A 15123-nucleotide genomic window follows, 5' to 3' on the forward strand; every position below is an offset into this window, starting at 1 on the left:
ATGGCGGAAATTGAAAAATTGCTATAAGGCACAGGATAACTATTGGATAACAGATAACACCATTAGACAGACAGAGCTTATCTGCTATCTGCTGTGTAACTTGAGCCTTTTCTCCTTTGAATCGCTGCCCCCATTGCTAGACAGTAGCTTATTTATATAAAAAATAGTAGAGTTTCTTAAGCAAACACAGCAGTTTTACCAGTGCAGGGCAACACTGCATTATATTTTCATTACTTTAAAACACTTTTATTTTTTGACGTTACTTTTCCTTTAAGGGGAAGTATACCATAAAGTTGCTCTTGTTGTTCTACCTGCAGTAGGGTAATCGCTCATTGGCTGCTATCCGCTACTGCACCAGGGAAAAACTACCCAGTGCTAACAACTAAGCCTTATTAAGGCCTATTTTCAGATTTTTTACAAATTGAAACCAAACAAGATCAAAAAAGAAACTGTTGATAGAAATGTGAGTAGCAGGGTAAACTACAAAATAACACATAAAATATATACATTATTATACTCACATCAGAATAGTGACCTGTCATTGAACAACGATGGCAAGTCTTCTTCCAGTAAGCTCGCTCAATGCATTCCTTAAAGAAATGCCCCGGCAAAAGGCAGTTTAAACAATACCGTGATGGGCAAGCATTCTGGCGGTGCCCTCTCTCACCACAGAGGCAACAGGCTGGCAGTTTCTAATAAAAAAGCAAAATCAAATTAAATAAAAATGATGTAATAAGTAAAAAAATGAAAACAGGTACTACTTATATTTAGGGATGGGCGAATTTGACCCGTTTCATTTTGCCAAAAATGAGCCGCCGGTGAAATGTTTTTTTTTGACGCACGACGCCATACAAGTCTATGGACGAAAAAATTTGCCCATACCTACTTATATTTAAGAAAAAGTCTAAATAAATGTAAAAAAGTATCGCACTGGGTATTTACTTAAAATAATGTTTTCATTATAATGCTCCTTATTCAAATTTAATTAAAAAGAGACATGGAAAAACTGTATTGCTACCTTCTCCTTTCTTTGTATTGTATAAGCATTGTGATTGCTCTGTCAGAAGATAACGCTATAAGGTCTATACTGAACTATACATAGACTGTGATTGCCTTGTTTGAATGTCGTTGAAAACAGAATAAAAACCTTTTTAAAAAAAATTAAAAAAAAGAGACATGGAAACAAACCTCTTCTTTTCTTTTTTCCCCCCATTACTATTTTTTCTTCTGCCTGGCAGTGTTGAGAAATTGTGCCTTCCAGATTCTACACTTAAACTTTTTTCTGTCTCACATTTTTATGTTAAAGCACCTAAACACAAATTCGTTTTTTTTTATAACTTTGTTTTATGTTAAAAAAAATCTAAAGAAAAAATTAAACAATAAATCAGCTTTTTTTGTTAAAATGTAGTCAAAATATTGAGTTCACCATTGGAGCAATACTATTTTTAAGCCTTTTGTGTTAAGCATGTACCAGACACACTGTTCTACACTGTTCAGGAAACCTTTCTTTATCGACGATAGAATCTAAGGTGGTTTAAGTTTCATTTTTCAAAAATTGCCACAGATTCTCTATTGGAGTGAGAAACTCTTTTTTTCCTTGCGCCACCCATCACTTTGGTTTTGGATCATTGCTTTACTGAAATATGAACTTTCCTATGAATGTCAAAAATTGTTCTGATAGGCAGATGGAAGGTGGAACAGAATGTGTTCATTGATCTGCAAATGAATAGAATGTTAAACACCACTAAGGGTTAATAGATGGAGATCATAACACCATAATAGTCAAACATCAAATGGAGGAAAAAGACATCACAAAAATAATAAAATTATTGTAAGATTTTCAAGTTCATCAGGGATTATTTACAAAGAAAGTTCATTTACCCATTGCAACCAATCAGATCATTGCTTTAGTAGCCTTTTCAACACCAAGGGGCAGATTCAAGGATCAAGGGTCGAATTGAAAATTAGAATTTGAATTTTCCAATTTTTTTATAGTCAAAACTATCAATTTCAACTAGGCAGTTATTCAAATTAGAGTTTTTTTTAAAAAAAAATGTAATTCGATTTTTGAGATTTATCATACTCTGGCCCTTTAAAATTTGACTATTCGCCACCTAAAACCTGTGGAACTTGAATCTAGTTTTTTAAACTTTTTAAATTTCGATTCAGTTGATTTAATTCATCCGAGTTTTAAACATCTGATTTTTTTAATCAATTTCTACTGGTCGAAATTGGAGTTTATGGGCGTTTTTAAAACCTCACATGAATTCAAAATCGACCTTTGATAAAAGTGCCTCCCCTTGTTGATTGGTTTTTACTTTTTAATTAGCCCCCATGTGTCACAGGTAACCGGAATCCTTGTTAGTGATATGGGATATTGTGTCTAGGTCAGTACAATTGTTAAGCTATTTTTAGATTAATATGAGCTTCTTATCCATATCCTGTCCTTTTTGCATACACTTCCCATTGACCCCCAAGACAACAGCTACTTTTGTCCCCATTAGAGTTCAAGATATGAATTTCTGTAAAATGATTAAAAATGTATGAGATGTCAAACCTTTCAAAACATATAAACATACATGTTGATTTCCCCTCTATGTTTCCATAATCTAACTGTAAGGGATTTAATAGTCTGCCTACTGCACTAATACTACATAGCTATACATTGTAAGGCTTCCAACTGTAAAAGTATCAATAACAAATGTTGTTTCCTCTGTGAACGTTTTTACATTTCAAGACTGGTGCCACAGCCAAAACGTTCGTTTTTTGTGCCCACAATAAAAGATTCTTTGTTTTTTCTTAAGACCTGAGAGTGCTCCTTTCATTGACTATATATATATATATATATATATATATATATATATATATATATATATATATATATCAAAATAAAAGGCAACCCAGCTCATTTGTGTCATGTCTTAATTAATATTAGTTATGTATATTTTCCGTTCTTAAAATAATCTATTTTTTTTTACCTTAGGAACAGGGCAGTTTTTGGATAAATGTCCCCGTTTATCACAGTTTCTACACACAATATTCTTGTCTGCATAATAGCGATTGAACCGCCTTAGAGGAGTATAGTTGGCAATCTGGGCCTGTAACACAAAAGTAAATTAATCTCACAAGGCACTTGCTTAGGATTTGATTTGAAATTCACAGAGACATATATCTAAAAACAGAATCAACACAATCAATTAATGAACAAAACTTGCACACTCTAAACACTAAAACATTGGTAAAGGCAGTTTATAAATAATTGATAACCTAATGAAAAACAATCTTACCGATATTTTTTTCAGAGCACTTTTTGAGTTTAAACAAAAAAAAAAAGAATTTTCCAACACGAGTATAGTATTAAAGGAGAAGGAAAGGTTAAAACTAAGTAAACCTTATCAGAAAGGTCCATCTAAATATACAAGTAAACCCCCAAAGTAATGCTGCTCTGAGTCCCCTGCCAAAAGAAACATAGCATTTCTTCCCTTCTATTGTATATACATGGGCTTCTGTATCAGACTTCCTGCCTTCATTGCTCTGGGCAAGAGCATGCTCAGTTTGCTCCTCTCCCCCCCCCCCTTCTCTGCTGTAATCTGAGCCCAGAGCAGGGAGAGACTCAGGCAGGAAGTGATGTCACACCATGTTAATACTGCAGCTCCTATCCTAAACAAACAGAGAGTTTCTAGAGCTTTTTACTCAGGTATGGTAAAACATTTTACAGAATAAATATAGCATTCTAGGTTGCACTATTGCAACTAATCTATTGGCAATAAAATGCCTCTGTAGCTTTCCTTCTCCTTTAAGGATACCAATAATACCATGTGAGCCAAGTATTCTACTACAAACACTGAATAGATACAGTTCAGGTGTAGACTGAATTAGTATTATCCAAAGTGACCATAGAGTCAAAGCTTAGACTGCCTTTTTGTAAGAGTTAAATGTGGTTTTGTAAGAGTTCACTTTGAGCCATGATTGGTAAACATCTCCTGCTGTAATACAAATTAAGAGGAAAGACCAACAAAAAAAAACCTGTGATACCTAGGCATATATTATTAATGTAGACTATAGTTTTAGAGCCAATTTTGAAATTTTAATCTCTCCTTACCCACTCTTGGAAATGACGGGACACACTACAGTTTGCAATATTCAAATTTAAAGACAGACATCATGATTCTAGGGCTTGTAATTAACATGCTGAATACAAATTCTTCATGACCTAGTTAAATCTTTCCACACGGTCAACCATGATAACACAGACCTATCTTGTTTTTCCTCACACCTTTTTAAACACATGATTTGGTGTGGTCTACCTTGTCTTCAGATCATCCTGTACTTGTAGTTGGTTTACCAAAAGCCTCATCTTAGGCTTTCTACTTCTGAAATATAGATATCTTACTTTAAAAAAAGAATTACCTTAATATTCTAGATCAGAGAAATGTCAATTTATCTGTATCAAATATCAATACAGATATTTACCTACCAGTTACCTGTTAAGTATGGAAAAACTGTGACTAGGACATTGGCACAAATCTTATGGGCAATGAAAAAACTCTTAAGGGAGAATAATCCCCCTTTTCTGATCAATTGTAATATAATATAAAATAGAGCAGGATAAACTGTGTACTAGCACACTCATCTTTTTTTTTAATTATAATTATTATTGGCCTAATTATTTAATTTTATTGGTGTTGACCTATACTGGGATAACTGCGGGCACTAGCATAACAAGAGGGCAACAATTCAGGAAAACAAAGTTAATACTTACAGGCTGTTCTAGTTCTAACATATTAGGACACTACCCATCACTTATATGAAGAATCGGAAGCACTGATATACTGCAATATAGTTTTTACAGAAAAGTTTGAAGAGTACAATGGTTATTCTTACCTCTGAATCCTTTTCACTAATGGACCATTCCGCTCCTCTTTCTCCTATAAAACAAAGGCATTGCTTAAAAATGTACTAAAATCTGCTTCAACTAATAATTTTAATCTATGCATATTTTAAAGAAAAAACAAAGTCCTAAATTAAGTTCCTGTATCTTTTAGGTACATAGAGGTGCTAAAATAGCAAAGTTGTAAAATAAAAAATAGCTCCTTAATGTACAGTATATGATTACATTTCAAAGTTGTTCATGGTTTGTTTTAGCCCCTTCAGACTCCTCTATATGCATTAGAAAATGTCCAACAATAAAATTGCCCAATTCTCATGTCAAAGTGTCAGACTGAGTATGCGTGTGGATTCACAACCTTGTTACAAGGAAGGGACAAGGACACACAAACGGTAAAGACATAAAGTAACATAATTCTTACTGCATAGCACTGTATATGCACAATGGTGCAGAAAATTTATGAACTTTTAAAGAGTATAAAATGAAACACAGGAACATTGATAACACATTTAATTTAAAACAAACTCAAGTTAGGTGTCAGTTACAGGTTTGTCTAGTTAGTGAGTCTTTAGTTGCACACAGGGCAAAAACAAAACTTTGCATAGGTCTGTATTTATATTGCACTCCTTAGTATATATAGAGAGAGTTTGTCAAAATTAGGCTTTTTACTCCATAAACAATATTCCCCAAATGAGAAACACTTAATTTAAAAGTTGTTTTACAAACATTCCATGCCCTTAAGATCACAATTCAAACCAGACCATTCTATATATACTATAACGGTAATAATGACAAAGTACAGCTTCAACTAAGTCACAACAGGATCATCATGCCGTTCTCAATGTCACATGCTTGCCAAGAAACTGCTAGCAATGCTTAATTCACATGATTATGCAGCAGAGTTAGAGACAGAGCTCTGTGTAAATTGTGGGCAATGACCTCTTGTAATCACTGAAGGAGAGAACATGTTAAAACAATGGGGTGCTATCTAGTTACAATGCACTATTCAATTAAACAACTTTGTTTTGGAATTAAAATTCAAGAAACACAAGCTGGTACTCTAATTAGTGTACTATGTAAAATACCCCAATATAGACCATGTGACTCACCCAAAACAAAAGAAATTAAAAAACAAAAACATTCCTCCATGCGCACTTTTATTCTGACACATGCCACTTGTATAAACCTCGTTGTGCTTTTATAATGTGAAAGCTTTAATCCTGTATATAACTGTTGTCCTAATACCATAAAATAATAATGTTAAATGAATGGGGTATAATCATGCCTTAGCACTTGCTCACATTTTGAAAAGGTGTTTAACATATGTTTATTGTGGTTATATTCACAATAATCTGCAATAGACATTTTAAGAAATGTCCCAAACAGTATCACCCCAGTAATCAATCATAATTATCTATTCACACAGCAAACAAAAGAAATGTAAAAATTGCCCATCTAGAAACAAACCACACTTTCATTTGTAAAGGTAAAATATACAAATGCAATATTAATTTAGCTTTTTGAATTGTGCTTTTTAAACTATATACCACTGGTTACTTAGTTAATGACAAAATCTCATCAATAGTATTAAAAAAAACAACTGCAATAACAAAAGCCAGATTTATTAAGAAATTTAATTTTAGAATTTTCATCTTATTTTAAATGAAAAAAAAACCTCAAAGAATTAAAAATCTTAAATGTGCTCTGAATTTATTAAAAAGCATGAATGTTGTTAATTTGCATAAAAACGTGAAACAACAACTTGAATGCAGTGAAATCACATTCTATCCATCATTATTGTGTGCCAAATTTCTAATTGTTCTTGAAAGTTTAATTTAAAAAAGCTTTAATTTTTATAACACAACTCACATTGACTTTTTTTTTTTGCACATAATTCAAATTAAATGTACATACCTGTAAATTGTATATGGAAATTGATAAAATTGCTCAACAGAGACCTAATTATATATTATAGAAGCTGTGCACCTCGATAGAGATTTGTAGAGTGATATGTGCTCTAATTTAAATCTGCCCAATAGCTTCACACATACAGTAGGGCTCCACATGCACCAGCAGTGCAGTCAACCACTTGAAGGGAAAGAAGTGCTTGGCATGTTTTACATATTGTGCTAAGCACCGCAAAGCCAATTAAGGGTCACTCCTTTATTTATAACATCTGCATAGAACACAATACATACATTGAATTATAACAATAAAACTATAAAATAACAAATCAGATAATCCTAAACAATTTCAATTATGGTTAATTAATATACTCCTATTATATTAATAACTAAATATGTTTATACAATTTGATAATTTTCAACTAAATTATCTGACTAATGGGGCTGATGCTAAATTGCACCACTGCAGTTGCTGTAAGAAGAATCGCTGGTCCAATTTACCACCTATGTTAATAAATCAGCCCTCTGTGAGCCCTTGGGAGATAGGTATGAGTGACATCCAACTGATGAGATTACATTGCAGTTAGGTTATCAAGAGACAAGACATTTCATCAGTACTTAACCTATATTAATGCCTTGGGGCATGGATGAGATGAGGTATGTGCTCCCTGTGCAGAATATCCTAAGGGGATATGTTTCAATAAACTTTCAGTAATAAAGTGAATGTAAACTGCACTAATAAATAGGACATGCTCACTTTAATATAAATATATAGGAAAAGAAAATAAAAAGTGAAAAAAATATATATATTTTATACAATTTTTACACTAACCTGAAGTCTTAGGGCCTAAGTACGGCAATGTGGTATGGATGCCTTTGTATTGGGATATTTTACTCAAAAGAGTATTTTACAGATTGAAAACATGATAAAAAAATAGCTCAAGATTTTCCGATTTCGCCCCCCCCCCCCGAAAATATAATAAATGCAGAGGTCAAATTTTGAGTGGCACCTAACAACTTATGTACAAACATGAAGGGAATAGGTCATAATTGTACTTTTTATTTACAATTTCAAAAAGCCACTTTAAAAACTAAGAAAGCATAATCACTGCCTCTGACTTCAAACTGACTATACACCCCCTCCACCACAAAAAATACTATTTTTAAACAGCAAAGCTTAAAATATATTTTGTTTTATTCAGATATATATTCCTGAATTATATATTTTGAAAAAGAAGATGAACTTTAAAACTGTATGTGAATGTGATACATTCAAAGTTATAAAGCACAGTTTATAATATTCCATACACAATGCTAATAAAAAACCTAGTGAACAGAGTACCTCGTGAAAAAAACTCCATGAGATCAGCTAAATGTAACTTTTAAATGCCCAGCCTCAGTTTCTTGTATTATTTCTTTTATTATGTCTCACCTAGAAATCACAAGGCAGACTCACATTGGGTAGCATTTTATTTTAAAAGTATCCTTTATAAGATGTTCACCATGACCAGCTGCATAGAAAATGTTGTAAAAGCCAGAAGTTTTGCCATCAAGTTGATTTCTTTCTGTAGAGATTTCTGGCACCTCCAGAAATCAAAGGGTTTAACTCCAACATGGAGTTACTATGGCTGCCCATAGTATATTAAATAGGCAAACACACTATTTAACATTATGATTATTGCCCCTGTTATATAATCATAAACTCTCTTTTAGTACTGACACATACATCATTCTATATACGCCATCTACCATAAAACCTATGGCAATAAGAACAACCTATTATAAAGCTAGTGTCTATGTGAAGCATCTTTCAGCAATTAAAGCATCACTATTTCCACAATCAATAAAGACCTAGAAAATAACACTTTCAGAATATAGACATACGTCCTTATGGTTGCAATCTGCTGGTCAAGGTCAGCAATTGACAAGAAGCAGAAGATTCAGCAAGTTATATGAACTTTTGTGCTTCGATCCCAGGGAGACTGCAGCAGAATAACAAATCATGTAAGAAGATGGGTTGCACTAGACCTGTGAAAGCAGCGATTTTCCACTCAAAGTATATTTATGTACCGTGAGAAAAGCCTGCTGTGCTTTGCGCATCATGAGAGAAGCAAGTCAGAAATTGAGGAAATCAGTAAGAATCCAACAATGACAACTATTCAAGTCCAAATATGATAGTTATAGGCCTATCAGTTCTCACAGTCATTTATTGCCATGTTACCCAATTATAGATCAACTGTAGCATCTATTGCACTTGGGAATGAATAGGTGAACTGTTAATATTGTAGAGCTTACCTCTAAGAGTTCCCCTTATAAAAACAGATCTACTGTGAGTTTATTATACTCTGTTAGTTTTCGATAATATTCTAACCTACAGAATTTGCCACAGACATTTTGTTCCTTAAAACAGTTTAGCATTCTGTCGAAGGCAATCTTGACATTGTGTTAACATCTGAATACATATGCAGAGTTTAAATTAAACACAACACATTTTCTAATAAATAACACAGGGTCTAAAGAGGGATCTGCATGTGCTCAAAAGTCAATATAAGTACAGGTATGGGACACATTAGCCATAATGCTCAGGACCTGGGGTTTTCCAGATATTGGATCTTTCCATAATTTGGATCTTCATACCTTAAGTCTATTAGAAAATCTTGTAAACATTAAATAAACCCAATAGGTATTGCTTCCAATAAGGATTAATTATAGCTTAGTTTGGTTTAAGTACAAGCTACTGTTTTATTATTACAGAGAAAGGGGAGATCTTTTTTAAAAATGTAGATTATTTGAATAAAATGAAGTCTGTGGGAGACAGCCTTTCTGTATTTCAGATCTTTCGGGATAACAGGTTTCCAGATAACGGATCCCATACCTGTGTTTCACTGGATGTATTTTAATAAATAGAAATTTTCAATTTAGCATCTGTATTTTTTTTTTTAACTTGTTTTTATTTGGAATTTTTGACATAACAGTCGTTTAATATTGATTGTACTGTAGGTTTTCAATCCATTCCAATAACATTATATATCAAAATTATAATAACACTGTAATAATAACATCGTAATAACATTTCTAACATTCAGCTCTTATGACATCGGTGTTGTGACCCTAAAAATAGTTTTGTGGGTAGGAGGCTAACAGCCTTTAAGTTTGATGACTCCTGGGGGGTGCATAGTTTGGTTGTATTTGTTCTTGTTGCAGGCTTCTGAGGTACTGGGACGACTCCATGACCAACGGTTGTTCAGTTAGTATTGCTGTGTCATACCATGTTGTGTATCTGAATGTGTGCACTGTTAGATGTCTAATTTGTTGTGGAAGAGATTCTATGTATGTTGTCCACATGTTTGTTCCTTTCTGATTGTTGCTTCTAACCAATCCAAATGGAAGATATGATGTAGTTTTTGTTTTACTGTATTTAGCCAGTACTGCAGTATTATTTTTCTAGCAGCCGCTGCCAGTCTTCCAATCAAGTTCTTTTCTGTTTTTGTTAATTGTGTATGAGCTGTGCTGTTGCTAAATATTGCCCACTCTAATTGCATATGGAGATATTTTCCAGTCATCTGAGCACCGTATTCTGCTACTTCTTTCCAAATGTTTTGTAATGAATGGCATAACCATAGGTTGTGAATTAGGTTTTCTTTAGGGGAGTGGCATCTGAGGCAGTTATCGGAGGGCAGATTTCCCATTTTGTATCTCCTGATTGGAGTTAGGTATGAGTTATGATGTATTTGAAGAGCCATTTCTTGATATCGACTTACAGGAAGTAGCGTCATAATGTCTGTGTTGTTTTAGGATTTCAGGGGTTGTGGTACTTGGGATTTCGGTGGTCCATGTGAAGCTCGGCATTTGTTCGTTTTCTGTTTCAATTACAGCATCTGTATTTTTAATGGGTTTTTTTTATGAATGTATTTACAACATGATTCTGCTTTCTGTGTAGAGAGTGTCAACACTTCGAGACTACAGTCAGTACAAGAACTTACTTAAAGGAAAGGTAAATCCTTTTATACCCTCTGGGGTCCTTGTACATGGTCCCCTCCTCAACCACATCACCCAAACTCTTAAAAGGGACTCCCACACCAGATGTCCCAATAGAGCGGTTGGGCAGCCACCTCCTGTCAGAGCCTCCACAGCTATCATCACTGAAGTGGAGCATGCTCAATGAAAGCTACGGCCCAGGCACATGATGATGAATCGGTAAACATATATATATTTGTTGATAATTCATATAAATGATTCATTACTGCTGTCTTTAACAATATTAAAAGCAGAAGCTAGAGTTAAACTGCTGCCAAACTTACCAACATTAACTGAGATTAGGTTCCTTATGTAAACAAGTCCAGCTATTACAAGATAAAGTAGGAGCGCCATTCTCTAGTAAACATGGGCCCTGTGTTACTGTTTGCTCTATAAGTTTTTATTGTTAATGGGCAATTATTTATAGACAATGGGAAACTGCTATCAGGGAGACTTATACAGCGCTCCTAGTTGTGTAGCTGCTCTAGTATCTCCAAGTCTTATGGAGGCAGCCATACATAATAAATATGCATAATATAAACATACAAAAAAATGCTAAACTGAGAATTTATATTTAACCAAATACATTTTAAGTTAACATAAATGTTCACACGTTCCCCTAGTCTATAGGATTTATGTATATACAAATATACAAGAGTCAAAGGATATTGACAATAGTTGCAATTAGCAAAAGAATCCTATAAAGAGAATTCAATTTACACATTTAGAATTTTAAAGTGGACCTGTCACCCAGACACAAAAATCTGTATAATAAAAGTCCTTTTCAAATTAAACATGAAATCCAATTTCTATTTTTTATTTAAGCATTCATAGCTGTTGTGAGCTCATTTAAAAATCTCAGCTGTCAATCAAATATTGTCTGCCCCTCCTCTATGCCCGTGGCATAGAGGCGGGGCAGACAATTACTTTCACTTTCCATTCAGCACTTCCTACATGTCCCTGCTCTCCCCACATTCCCACGTTCTCTTTACCATATAATTGTGTGGTCAGGACATGAGGGTGGACATCGGGTCCCCCATTCTGGTGCACAAACAAGATTCTGAGATGATACAAGACTTGTCTTAATAACAGTGTCCACAAAATGGCTCCTGCCTGCTTTCTATCATTTTGAAATCCCAGACTGAAGGAAACAAGATTCAAATAATTTATATAGTGTAATTAAAGTTCATTTTCCTTGACTAATCTAATAAAATAGGATTTTGAATAATTGTTTTGGGTGACGGGTCCCCTTTAAGGCAGAAATGACACACCATCAAATTAAAGAAAGAAAAAAAAACAATAAATTAAGAAGAATTCTACATGGGCAGCTACTATAATCTTTAGGAGCTATTATCAATTTAGATATTAGAGAGTTCATTTACGAACATGCAGTACTATGCAATGCTTATAGCAACAAATGCGTCATTCGTTTTGATCATGCTTCTGAAAGCTAGAAAATGAATGCAGACATTTAATTGGTTGCTATGGGTAACTGCACTGGTACAATTATAGCTGCAGAATTATAAAGATTTAGAGAGGCTTAGACTCCCCAAAGAGAGAGCAACTGATATATATTCATATAGATATTTATATGAAAATTAAAAGCTTTCGACTGGTACCACCACAGCCTATGATATAAAATGAGCCCTATGACCTCTGTTCTCATAAAGAGGACCTTCTTACGCATACATTTTGATTTTCATTCCCAGTTACACAGTTGGTTCATTTAACATTTGAATTTGGAAAAAAATATTCTAATAATCTTATCTAGCTACAGATGGTGTTGCTCTGTAAATGTTATAATGAGCATTTGCTACAAACTTATATTAAACGCTACCCACTTTTAAATGCACAGCAATTTAATAGCGCAACCTGTCGTGGTTATCTTTAATGTCACTGAGAAGCAGAGAATCAATGGTGATTTGGTCCCATAGGTCTTATGGATACGTTTTGAGCTATCTTTATATCCTATGTGATCATTTGATTGGAGGTACTTGTTTGCATCACTATTAATACTAATATGTTGCTGATTTGTAGAGGTTTGTTGCTTACTAGCTCTGTTATGTGCTTAACTAACATGTTGCCCCTTGTAATCCTGCTTAACAAACGACCAGCAACCATTAAGTAAGGGGCAAAAATGTATATATTTTTTTAGTTTCCTTTCTCATGATCTGTTGCACTTTAAAACAGGGCCAGAACTAGGGTTGGGCAGAAGAGATAACTTGCCTAGGGTGAAATGGTGGGGGTGGGGGCTGGACATGTACCTTTTATTTCCCCTACATGTCTCATCATCAGCATGACCACACATGCACGCACATGCTGGGGGAGGATTGGCCCGGTGCTGCTTTAACATATACAGTGTTTATATATACATTTTTGCTAATCTATAAACCTTGAGATTTATGGGCCAGTAAAATCAACAAATTAAAATTGACATATGCATTTAAATATAATGTACTCTTGCCCCTAACTGGTCAAAAATGTATGCCTGCTTCAGAAACGATACTATGTTTACATAGCAGATAAGCCATGGAGAATACTATCATTTTTTTTTTTTCTTACATAAAAAAATAAACAGAAGTCGCATGCCATTCACCGCTTTCTACCAGTCTATAGACTAAAACTTCACATTTGCAAAATAGGACATTTATTGTCAACTAAAAGATTATTTGTAGGTGCTTGATCAACATATAAAAACTTGAAATAATATTTTCAATTGTATTTTCATTGTTCCTTCAATATTTCTGGTTAAAATTAAAACAAAAAAATTTAACCTATATAAAGTCACTTAAAATGGACCTGTCACCCAGACACAAAATCTGTATAATAAAAGTCCTTTTCAAATTAAACATGAAATCCAATTTCTATGGAGTCGGGGCAGACAATTACTTTCACTTTCCATTCACTTCCTAGATGTCACTGCTCCCCACATATTCCCCAGTTCTCTTCATCGTTTAATTGTGTAGCCAGTGCAAGCTGATGGACATCGGTTACCCCTTTCTGGTGCACAAATAAGATTTTGAGATGACGCAAGGCTTGCCTTAATAACAGTGTCCACAAAATGGCTCCTGCTTGCTTGCTATAATTATGATTTCCCAGACTAAAGGAAACAAGATTCAAATAATTTATATAGTGTAATCAAAGTTCATTTTGCTTGACTGATGTGATAAAATAGGATTTTGAATATTTTTTGGGGGTGACGGGCCCCTTTAAAACAGAGCACAAAACATGACTCTATAAGCTTTCACATAAATGTATTTGTTTTATGTATTATGTCACTAAGTTGCCTCTGCTGTAAAAGATGTAACACCTTGCACATTAGTACCTTCATGAAAATATTTTGCATCAAGTAGAAAAACTTCTGATGAAGTGTTACGTTTTTCATTTGTTCTTTTTGTGGTTACAACTCTGGCTATAAAGACCACAGGAAGAGTTAAATTCATGGCATGCTTCGTCTACCACACAGTTGGGAGAGTTCTTTAAATAGGGTCTGTCACTCTTTCTACCCATCAATGGGATTTCCTCTTCAAACTGCTGATTTGTTCAGGTACAGAACAGAGGAAATTTCAGTTAACCTTTGTTTCACCCTAGGGAAAAATGTCTATCTGGAAAAATAAAAAAGCATAAAGATGGAACAAGTTAGACTGCTCTGGATCATCGGCAAAAGCAAAAAGTTAATAAAGGAAAGATTCAATTACAAAGCAAAGCAAGCAGAAAAACATATTTCCCTTATGTACTTCCTCTAAAATATTGAAATACTGAAATTAAAAGTGTGAAACTACAATAAATTGATTTTAATATGTTATCTATTTTTAAAACAATGCAGTCATTAATATATCTTCATGTATAGAAAAGCAGTTGTGTATTGGAATTTTTTTCTTCTTCAATTCAGCCCAAACTATGGTTTATCATAAGACCTCTAAATTATTAAGTTAGTGATGATGAAAATAATAAAGAATCTGGATTTATAAATATTTGTTTGTTTGCATGACATATGTATGTATGTATGTATGTATGTATGTATGTATGTATGTATGTATGTATAAAATAATGATCATTTCAGTGAATAAAAAAAAAAAAAGGATAACCAATGAAGAACACTAGAAGACATGATATATGAGAAAAGACAATGCAGCTCCAGTTTATAAAAGGATAATATTGCATGGGTCTGGCATTTTGTTTGTAAACTATACAACATTACTAAACGCTACAAACTGTATGTATGTAACTATGCATTGTGCTCACATAAATTATCCTAACCAGAGCAGTTTTCTTTTTGTGAACTATTATACAGCTTTATGAGGGATATTTTAT

At 33.7% G+C, this 15123-nt stretch overlaps 1 protein-coding gene across 1 annotated transcript in view; it reads right to left on the minus strand.

Annotated features, from left to right (window-relative positions):
- Positions 1 to 15123, minus strand: part of zcchc7.S (zinc finger, CCHC domain containing 7 S homeolog) — a 100833-nt gene that overhangs the window by 27643 nt on the left and 58067 nt on the right. Inside the window, exons 3-5 of the mRNA XM_018239939.2 lie at positions 4885 to 4928; positions 2979 to 3098; positions 522 to 692 (exon numbers count right to left, since the gene is read on the minus strand). Coding sequence (XP_018095428.1) covers positions 522 to 692; positions 2979 to 3098; positions 4885 to 4928 — 335 coding nt within the window. The remainder of the gene's footprint in view (positions 1 to 521; positions 693 to 2978; positions 3099 to 4884; positions 4929 to 15123) is intronic.

The sequence above is a fragment of the Xenopus laevis genome, chromosome 1S, assembly GCF_017654675.1.
Source record: "Xenopus laevis strain J_2021 chromosome 1S, Xenopus_laevis_v10.1, whole genome shotgun sequence".
NCBI classification, from domain to species: domain Eukaryota; kingdom Metazoa; phylum Chordata; class Amphibia; order Anura; family Pipidae; genus Xenopus; species Xenopus laevis.